The sequence below is a fragment of the Rhincodon typus genome, chromosome 11 (genome assembly GCF_021869965.1).
Source record: "Rhincodon typus isolate 14 chromosome 11, sRhiTyp1.1, whole genome shotgun sequence".
Classification (NCBI taxonomy): Eukaryota; Metazoa; Chordata; class Chondrichthyes; order Orectolobiformes; family Rhincodontidae; genus Rhincodon; species Rhincodon typus.
The window spans coordinates 52,962,670-52,974,080 of NC_063342.1; the positions used below are offsets into that span (position 1 = coordinate 52,962,670).

The following is an 11,411-nucleotide window of genomic DNA, read 5'->3' on the forward strand; positions in this document are numbered from 1 at the left end:
ATCACTGCCTCTTGGTGACCACTACCCACTCTCACCCACTGCTAACTGTCTTCCAATTACTTCTTCCAAAAAATTACCTCCTTCCAAAAAGATCCCCTTCTTGACCAGAACATGACCTCTTCTGGTATGTCACACCACCCCATTCCTCCCATCTTCATCATTCCCTTTTACCACTCAATACGGTAATTAAACTATTATCTCTTGGGCCTCCCCATTTAGATGCAGTGATCAATTCCTATGCACTCATATTTCTAGAACTGGCCTCATATCAATTGTTTGAGTTTGGCTTAAACAAACTAATCTTGAAATTTGCTGATGACACAAAAAAAAGTGTTTGGCCAACAGTGGGGAGAAGTTTTAAAGGATTTCTGAAATACAAACAGGTTAATGGAACGGGCAGATAGTTTGTGTGTGCAATACAATATTGTGTCTAAATGGGTCATATACACTGTGGAAAACAACAATGTAAAAACACTATGAAGGCAGTGATGAACAGCACAACTTGAAGTTCAAATACATAAATACCTGAAATTGTGAATGTGAACACATGATGCCATAAACTCCTAACCCCAACATTTTAGATGTTATAGAGGGGGATAGGACACAGCAATAAAGGTGTGAAAACAAATTTATATGTAACATTTGCTTAGGTTGTATTTAGAATATTATGTATAGTTTTGAACACCCATTGTAAATACCCAAAGTGTAAAGCTTGAATTCATTAAGATGATGCTAGGAATAAGAATCCATACTTTGCATTTGAGAATTTTATCGACATTGTATTATTGTGAGGAATTAGTGTAACAACAAACAATGAAGACAGAAGTGAGGAAAAAGTCTATGTGTGGATGGTTGATGGAACATGGACTGTTTTGCTGGGACAGTGATGATAAGCAGATCATTGCACTTATTGATGGAAAATTGCAAAAATATTTGAGGCAAAAATGAAGAGTTCTGGGACAAGAACAGGGCAGCTCCAGCAAAACGCTAGCAAAAACATAGGGACAATAGTTTTCCTTTTATGCAGCAAATTTGTATATATTTAAAACTATAAAATTAAATTAAAACTGGTGTTCATTGACTGCATATGTTTCATTTTCATGTCTTTGCTTCACTCAATTGGTAGCATTTTAAATCAGTGGAAGTAAAACTCATGAGAGACGTAAAACACTTGTCAGCATCTGTTTTACATGATTGCATAAAGTCTAAACTCACCTCCCTCAGTCGAAACTTCCTGGGTCCAAGCCATGTAGAGATTAGCCAAATAATCTACTCTATGCAACACAGATAGATGTTTCAATGTAATTTGATGCTATTTGTCTATCCAGGTAAATGCAAGAAACTCCATGGCACTAGTCAAAGAAAAGCATAGTGTTTGCCCGGTATCCTGATCAATCTTTATCTCATCGTTATTAACACCAAAACACATCAATTAATTGTTAACCTTGTTGTTGCTGTCTGTGGTACTGGTTTGTGGCTGTTACATTCCTTTACACATCACCACACTTAAATTCAAAGCAGCTTTGATGAGCATGTGATATAGTCAGGAATGGAGTGATATGCTGACAGAATTAAATGATGTAATATCAGAAGGAGCTCAGGTGGAGAATAAATATCCAAAGATCAACCTGGTGAGTTGAGTGACTTCTTCCTGTGCTGTAAATTTGATATAATTGGACACCTTAAGAACGTGAAATACACAGTTGTCCGTCTCTGACAAAAAATGAATCAAACACCTTGTCTAAGACATTGTTATCGACCATCAACTGTAAACTAACCCCAACACAATTGCACTTTCTTTTATTATTGAGATACAAAGTATAAAGTGTCATGTTCACAGTCTATTGGGAAAGCCATGAACAAGATAATGGTTAAACGATACGAAGAGGAGTTTGGTAAATATTATCATACGACATTAAATATTCTCATACTAAAATAAATAAAAAAATGCTATATTGGAAAATTACACAAGTTTATGAGAGCTCAGTCGATCTTGATAATGTTCATTTATTCAGAATAAATTTTACATTAAATTTGAGATTAGCAATATACTATATACTTTACAAAAATACTGTCTGCAAAAACACAAATAACTTAGTCTATTTTACAACATATTCACATCAACCAATGTCAATATTTAGTATGCGTTCGTTTTCCCTGCAGCTTGAGTTTTGCTGTGGGCACACAGTGTGTCTAGTAACTTGTCCTCTATATTGACATTACCAATGGGTCTGAAAAAGAGTTCAATAATAACACCTGCTGTAATGGATCGCAGCATGGAAAGCGCAATGATCAGGCTGAAAAAGCGAGTCTGATCTTGTGTATACATGGTTTTCACATATTCATTGAGAGCTTGCTGCGCTTCTTGCTGAAGGCTCTGTATGTATTCTGTGCAGTGCAGTCCCGGGAGCTCTAGAAAAAGAACACAGCAATATTTTGGCACCGGAGAAATGAGGAATCTACACTAGCATTGATAAGTCACAAACTTGAAATGGGCCTAAACTTACATTGAGCTATTTAAAACATTCTCATTGCACACCTTTCGATTGTGAAAATTTAAAACAAAAGCAAATGTAGCATGCACCTTGTCAAGATTAGTCTGTTCCATACATTAGTATGTTACATCATCTTAGCATATTTTAAATATAAAGGGAAGGCGCTGATACTGAAACACAGAGGGCAAAGAGGAAATTTTATAGAATTCACTTTAAAAAAATGACAGGTTCTGACTGAATCAAAAATCTATTTATTTTGTTTGGTGAATCAGCATTGACAGATCATGAATTTATACCTTTTCCAAAGACGGTGAAAGGAGAGGTTCAAAGAAATTTCTTTAAGAGACCATCGATGGAGCCTGGATCGAGAGATCGTGCCCAGTGCAGAAGAGAGAGCATGGCTGTTGGTGGTGAGACGGCAGGGCAGAGGTGTGGGGAGCGACAGATTGAACCCAGTGTAGGAGAGATCGAGCCCAGTGCTGGGATTGAGAGATCAAGTCCAATGCGGGAGAGAGATTAAGCACTCGTGGGGAAAGCCCAGTGTGAACATAGAACATAGAACATGGAACATTACAGTGCAGTACAGGCCCTTCGGCCCTCAATGTTGCGCCGACCTGTGAAACCAATCTGAAGCCCATCTAACCTACACTATTCCATTATCATCCATATGTTTATCCAATGACCATTTAAATGCCCTTAAAGTTGGCGAGTCTAATACTGTTGCAGGCAGGGCATTCCACGCCCTTACTACTCTCTGAGTAAAGAACCTACCTCTGACATCTGTCCTATATCTATCACCCCTCAATTTAAAGCTATGTCCCCTTGTGTTAGCCATCACCATCCGAGGAAAAAGGCTCTCGCTGGCCACCCTATCTAATCCTCTGATCATCTTGTATGTCTCTATTAAGTCACCTCTTAACCTTCTTCTCTCTAACAAAAACAGCCTCAAGTCCCTCTGCCTTTCCTCATAAGACCTTCCCTCCATACCAGGCAACATCCTGGTAAATCTCCTCTGCACCCTTTCCAATGCTTCCACATCCTTCCTATAATGCGGCAACCAGAACTGTACGCAATACTCCAAGTGCGGCCGCACCAGAGTTTTGTACAGCTGCAACATGACCTCATGGCTCCGAAACTCAATCCCTCTACCAATAAAATCTAACACACCGTAAGCCTTCTTAACAACCCTATCAACCTGGGTGGCAACTTTCAGGGATCTATGCACATGGTCACCGAGATCTCTCTGCTCATCCACACTACCAAGAATCTTACCATTAGCCCAGTACTCTGTATTCCTGTTACTCCTTCCAAAGTGAGTCACCTCACACTTTTCTGCATTAAACTCCATTTGCCACCTCTCAGCCCAGCTCTGCAGCTTATCTATGTCCCTCTGTAACCTGCAACATCTTTCCGCACTATCCACAACTCCACCGACTTTAGTGTCATCCGCAAATTTACTAACCCATTCTTCTATGCCCTCATCCAGGTCATTTATAAAAATGACAAACAGCAGTGGCCCCAAAACAGATCCTTGCGGTACACCACTAGTAACGGAACTCCAGGGTGAATATTTCCCATCAACCACCACCCTCTGTCTTCTTATCGCTAGCCAATTTCTGATCCAGACCACTAAATCACCCTCAATCCCATGCCTCCGTATTTTCTGCAATAGCCTACCGTGGGGAACCTTATCAAACGCTTTACTGAAATCCATATACACCACATCAACTGCTTTACCCTCATCCACCTGTTTGGTCACCTTTTCAAAGAACTCAATAAGGTTTGTGAGGCACCACCTACCCTTCACAAAACTGTGTTGACTATCCCTAATCAAATTATTCTTTTCTAGATGATTATAAATCCTATCTCTTATAATCCTTTCCAACACTTTACCCACAACTGAAGTAAGGCTCACTGGTCTATAATTACCAGGGTTGTCTCTACTCCCCTTCTTGAACAAGGGGACAACATTTGCTATCCTCCAGTCTTCTGACACTATTTCTGTAGACAATGACGACATAAAGATCAAAGCCAAAGGCTCTGCAATCTCCTCCTTAGCTTCCCAGAGAATCCTAGGATAAATCCCATCCGGCCCAGGGGACTTATCTATTTTCACACTTTCCAGAATTGCTAACACCTCCTCCTTATGAACCTCAATCCCCTCTAGTCTAATAGCCTGTATCTCAGTATTCTCCTCGACAACGTTGTCTTTTTCCTGTGTGAATACTGACGAAAAATATTCATTTAGTGCCTCTCCTATCTCTTCGCGCTCCACGCACAACTTCCCACTACTGTCCTTAACTGGCCCTAATCTTACTCTAGTCATTCTTTTATTCCTGACATACCTATAGAAAGCTTTAGGGTTTTCCTTGATCCTACCTGCTAAAGACTTCTCATGTCCCTTCCTGGCTCATCTTAGTTCTCTCTTTAGGTCCTTCCTGGCTAACTTGTAACTCTCAAGCACCCTAACTGAGCCTTCACGCCTCATCTTTACATAAGCCTCCTTCTTCCTCTTGACAAGAGATTCAACTTCTTTAGTAAACCACGGTTCCCTCTCTCGACCACTTCCTCCCTGCCTGACAGGTACATACTTATCAAGGACATGCAGTAGCTATTCCTTGAACAAGCTCCACATTTCAATTGTGCCCAGCCCCTGCAGTTTCCTTCTCTATTCTATGCATCCTTAATCTTGCCTAATCGCCTCATAATTGCCTTTCCCCCAGCTATAACTGTTGCCCTGCGGTATATACCTATCCCTTTCCATCGCTAAAGTAAACGTAACCGAATTGTGGTCACTATCACCAAAGTGCTCACCTACCTCCAAATCTAACACCTGGCCTGGTTCATTACCCAGTACCAAATCCAATGTGGCCTCGCCTCTTGTTGGCCTATCTACATACTGTCTCAGGAAACCCTCCTGCACACATTGGACAAAAACTGACCCATCTAAAGTACTCGAACTATAGCGTTTCCAGTCAATATTTGGAAAGTTAAAGTCCCCCATAACAACTGCCCTGTTACTTTCGCTCCTATCCAGAGTCATCTTTGCAATCCTTTCCTCTACATCTCTGGAACTTTTCGGAGGCCTATAGAAAACTCCCAACACGGTGACCTCTCCTTTCCTGTTTCTAACCTCAGCCCATACTACCTCAGTAGTCGAGTCCTCATCAAACGTCCTTTCTGCCACCGTAATACTGTCCTTGACTAACAATGCCACACCTCCCCCTCTTTTACCACCTTCCTTGATCTTACTGAAACATCTAAACCGCGGAACCTGCAACAACCATTCCTGTCCCTGCTCTATCCATGTCTCTGAAATGGCCACAACATCGAAGTCCCAGGTACCAACCCATGCTGGAAATTCACCCATCTTATTCCGGATGCTCCTGGCGTTGAAGTAGACACACTTCAAACCACCTTCCTGCCTGCTGGTACACTCCTGCGACCTTGAAACCTTATTCATGACCTTACTACTCTCAACCTCCTGTACACTGGAGCTACAATTCAGGTTCCCATTCCCCTGCTGAATTAGTTTAAACCCTCCTGAAGAGCATTAGCAAATTTCACCCCAGGATATTGGTACCCCTCTGGTTCAGGTGTAGACCATCCCATTTGTAGAGGTCCCACCTACCCCAGAATGAGCCCCAATTATCCAGGTATCTGAATCCCTCCCTGCTGCACCATCCCTGTAGCCACATGTTCAACTGCTCTCTCTCCCTATTCCTCGCCTCGCGAGCACGTGGCACGGGTAACAAACCTGAGATAACAACTGTTTGTTCTGGCTGTAAGCTTCCAACCTAGCTCCTTGAATTTTTGCCTTACATCCCCATCCCTTTTCCTACCTATGTCGTTGGTGCCTATGTGGACCATGACTTGGGGCTGCTCCCGCTCCCCCTTAAGGATCCCGAAAACATGATCTGAGACATTACGGACCCTGGCACCTGGGAGGCAACATACCAACTGCGAGTCTCTCTCGTTCCCGCAGAATCTCCTATCTGTCCCCCTAAGTATGGAGTCCCCAATGACTGATGGTCTCCTCCTCTCCCCCCTTCCCTTCTGAGCAACAGGGACAGACTGTGTGCCAGAGACCTGTACCCCATGGCTTACCCCTGGTAAGTCATCCCCCCCAACAGTATCCACAACGGTATACTTGTTATTGAGGGGAACGGCCACTGTCTGCCTGTTCCCTTTCCGTCCCCTGACTGTAACCCATCTACCTTTTTCCTGTACCTGAGGTGTGACTACCTCCCTGTAACTCCTCTCAATTACCCTTCAGCCTCCCGAATGATCCGAATTTCATCCAGCTCCAGCTCCGGTTCCCTAACGCGGCTTCCGAGGAGCTGGGGTGACTACTGGCCCTTAGGTAAAGAAGGGCTATAATTTGGAACTTTTAACTTTACTTATTTCTTATACTTTATACTGACAAGGACTATACTGTACAACTTACAACTTATTTCTTTATTTTTCTACTTTTTTGCTAAGATTTTGTACCTTGGTACCTTGTACCCAAGATGGTGCAATGAATGGCGACTTTGTACATTTTCACTGTTCTCCTGTATCCCTGCACTTGAGTACATGTGACAATAAACCTAATTCTAATTCTATGTGTACTAAATGTCTGGATTCTTTAATGCTATGATACTTATATCTTGGTTTCTTATGTTACAGGCAATAAGATAAGCATTGCTGCATCAGGCAAAATACCCTGCCAGAAGCAAAATCCATATCACTGCAGGTTAAGTAAAATCATTTCAGTTTCTGAAATGTTAAGTGTGGTGTTGTAAAGAAATGTGGTCATGGACAGTCTGTCTGGCTGCGTAGACACAGCTCTCTGCAGGTAAGAACATGCGTTCTGAAGGCTGGGGTTGACTGCTAGCGCAGGGGCTGAGGATACCACTTCAGGCCTGGAAAGGAACTCAAGTGGAAGCGAACAGATCCAGTGAATACCAACAACACAGAAGTGCCAAGAAGGAGGTTATGCTGCTACGGGCTTTTTTTTAATTAAAAAAAAGCAAAACTAAGATAATAATCTCTGCTTTGCTACATGAGCCACAAACAAATTGGCATAGGATAAGTAAGATCAGAAAGCCAAATACGTGGCTCAAAGGCTGGTGTGGGAGCAATGAATTTCATGGGGTACTGGCACCAGTTATGAGCAAGATGGAGCATTGAGATGGTCGCCTGAACCTACTGAAGTCACACAACTAGAGCTATTGAGTTAAATTAAAGTTAAATGGCAGTGGTGATGGGGCAAGGGATGGTGGGAGATGGGTCAATGTTCATGTGAAGGAAGACTTTGAATGTGAAAGAAAAGCACAGGGTAACAGGGCAGTTTAATGGCATAGTCACAATAACCAGAGTGTGACAGAAATACATTGAGTTTACAAACATAAGAGTGCATGAGCAAATACGGTCAGAGTCGGGAAAATAGCTTTACATTAACAGAGGGGAGCAGCATTTGGCTGAAAAGAGGTTTAGAAATCTAAATGTAAAAGTTGAAGCAACAGAAAAGTACACTGATGTGGATAAAGTTGAATGGGCCAGAAAGGGACAGAGAATTTAACAGTACTTGTGTACCACAGATTAAGATCCTTGGAAAAAAAGGTACTGAAAAAATAAAATTGAGTCACTTTATCTAAATGTGTGGAGCATCCTCAATAAATTAGATAAACTAGTAGCATGAATGGAGATAAATGATTTAGATATAGATACATGGTTACAAGGTGACAAAAGTTAGGAAATAAATATTCCTTTAGGACAGATAACATTTCAATAGGACAGGACAGAAAAGGAGGGATGGTGCTCCTGAAAATAAAAGATGACACAAAGACATTTGTGACGAAGGGTCTTAACTCAAAGTCAGAAAGTAGAATCAGGTTATGGGTGGAGATTAGCAATGGCAAGGGTCAGAAAATGCTAATAGTTTATAGGGCCATTAGCAACAGTGGACAGAGTACTGACAAGAAATTATTGGAGCTTTTAACAAAGATAATGTAATATTTATGTGGGACATTAATCTTCATGAAGACCGGATCAATCTAGTTGATAAACATGGTTTTGAAGATGTTTGTAAAGTAATTTTGTGACAGTTTCCTGGAAAATATGTTGTGGAGAGAACAAGGGATACAGCTATTTTAGGTCTAGTCTGTGCAACAATGCGGAGTTAATTGGTAACATCATAGCAAAAGATCCATTATAACCTAGGGATCATAATGCAGTTGAATTTCCCATCACGTTTGAAAATAACATATTCAATCACAAACAAGAATCCTCAAATTAAACCAAGTAAATTAATAAGAGCTGACTAAGGCTAATTGGATTAAAATAGATTTAAAAATGAGAGTAAATAACAGTAGCAAACATTACCAAAATTGAAAATGTTCATAAAAACACAATCTACTTAAAAACAAAAGCTCTGACTTAGATCCATCTGAGGCTTATTAAGCGGGTTGCTAAGGGTGGTATGAGGTATGAAGGTGAGGATTATAATGTTGCAAGGAATAGCAGTAAAAGAATAACGATAGATCAAAGGATAGAGAATATTTTATCAAACAGCAAAGGGTTACCAAACAGTTGGTTAAAAAGGGAAACAATAGAAGATGAAACACATGATCCAAGAATATTAAAAAATAAATAGCAGCTTTCACAAATATATTAAAAAGGAAGAGAGTCACTACAGTAAATCCCTTAGAAGTAGAGACAGAGAAAAAAAAGATCATGGCCACTGAGGAAATGTCACGGACAGCAAACAGAAATTTTGTGACTGTCCTCACAGTAAAAAAAAGCTACAAATTACAAATCGAGGTTAAACTAAGGGTAATAAGAGTGGGAAGGTTGTGGTAACCAAATCAAGAAAGAAGTACTAGAGAAACTCAAGGGACTAAAAACTGATAAATTCTTAGGATGCGATGGGCTTGGTTCTTAAAGAGAAAGCTGCTGACACAGTGCTCGCTATGATTTTCCTAAATTTCCTAGATTGTCAAATCATCTCAGCAGATTAGAAACCAGCAAATATAACACCACTGTATTAGAAAGGAGGAAGAGAGAAAACAAAGAATAACAGACCACCAAGCAAGGCATAATGTATGGGTATGTGCTGGAGTCTATTATTAAGGAAGTCTTAACAATGTACTTAAGAAAGTACTAAATGCAACAAGTCAAGTTTACGAAAGGAATTTTTTTTTGGCAAGTTTGTGATTTTTGAGCATGCAAACAGGAGGGTGGATATAAGCAAACCAATGGATGCAGTTGAAACTACAAACTTAGATTTCCAAAAGGCATTCAACAACGTGCCACACAAAAAGGTTAATAAAGAGTTAGCGAGTTGGTGATAATGTAATAGCATGGGCACAGGAGGCAGAAGATAATGATAAATGGCACATTTTCAAGATGGCAGACTGTGACTGGAGAAAACCTGAAAAGCTGAGTGCTGGAATCTCAGCTAGTTACCATTTATATTAACGATTTAGATCAAATGGCAGACCATAATGTATTTAAGTTTGTTGATGATACAAAGCCAGCTGAAAATGCAAGCTTTGGTAAGTATACAAAGCAGCTGCAAAGAGAAATAAATGTGTCAAATGAATGGGAAACAGGATTGCATATGGAATATAAGTGGTGAAAACGTGAGGTTATTCACTTTGGTTCTAAAAATAGAAAAGGGGAATACTTTTAAAAGTCATGAAACTAGCAAATCTTAATTTTCAGAGAAACGTGTGTGTAGGCAAACAATGGATACCAATATTACCAAACAATTAACATGCCAGCACAGCAAACAATTAGGAAATGAAACTATATGTTGGCCTTCACTCTAAGGGTCCTGGAACACAAGAGTAAAGGGGTCTTGCTACAATTTATATGGCTTTAATGAGACCACAACAAGAATGTCGTGTGCAATTTTGGTCTCCATATTTAGGGAGCCATATCATTGCATTGGAAGCAGTATAGCTAAATACATCAGATCATTTCCTAGGATAACATGGTCCTGAGGGGGGAGGTTGAGAAACATTGACCTATATTCTTCAGAGTTCTGAATAATAAGAAGCCTTCTAATTGAAATGTTCAAGAATATGAAGAGGATTGACAGGACTGTGGAATCTAGAACAAGGAGGAAGTTTCAGGACAAGGAGTCAATGACTTAGGATTCAGATGAGGAAAGGTTCTTCATTCGAAAGTTCTATAGAATTCTCTACCACAGAAGATTGTGAAAGCACTATTGTATAATATTTCCAAAACTGTGTTATGGAGTATTCTGGTCTCTCAAGAAATCAAGGGAAGTCAGCAAGCAAGGATAATCTGTGGAATCTTTCCTCATATGACAGCTTGCTTACTCTAGGTATCAATCTAATAAATTAGTTCTGAACTGCTTCTACTGCATTTAGATCTTTTCTTAATCATTTTGATCCCCTTGTTTACAGTATTTGAGATGTGGTCTCTTCAATGCCCTTATTAATGTTGCACATTATCCCTCCTTTATACGGTTCCTCTCATAATAAAATATAACATTCAACTGGCTTTCTTCATCACTTGCTGTACCGGCGTACCAACTTTTTGTTATACGTGCGCTAGAGCACCTAAATTGCTCTGCACCTTGGAATTCTGCTATGGTTCTTCATTTAAGTAAGGCTCTGCATTTTAATTCTTTTTGCTAAAATGAACAACCTCACATTTTCCCACATTATTCTTCCATCTGTCAGACATTTGCCCACTTATCAACCTATATCCATCTGTACATTGCTTTACAACATGCTTTCCTACCTACCTGCAAATTTGGTTCCAGTGCCTTTGCTCACTTCATCTAAGTAATGGATACACATTATAAAAATGTGTGACAACAAGGAGCAGAGCTGGATGAACACAGCAGGCTAAGCAGCATCATAGGAGCAGAAAGGCTGATGTTTTGGGCCTAGACCCTTC

General features: G+C 40.3%; 1 protein-coding gene across 1 annotated transcript in view; it reads right to left on the bottom strand.

Annotated features, from left to right (window-relative positions):
• Positions 1–1,987: 1,987 nt before the first annotated feature.
• nr0b1 (nuclear receptor subfamily 0, group B, member 1) overlaps positions 1,988–11,411 on the bottom strand; it is an 18,114-nt gene continuing 8,690 nt past the window's right edge. The window contains exon 2 of the mRNA XM_020530665.2: positions 1,988–2,412. Within this exon, the coding sequence (XP_020386254.1) occupies positions 2,138–2,412 (275 nt within the window). The 3' untranslated portion in view covers positions 1,988–2,137. The remainder of the gene's footprint in view (positions 2,413–11,411) is intronic.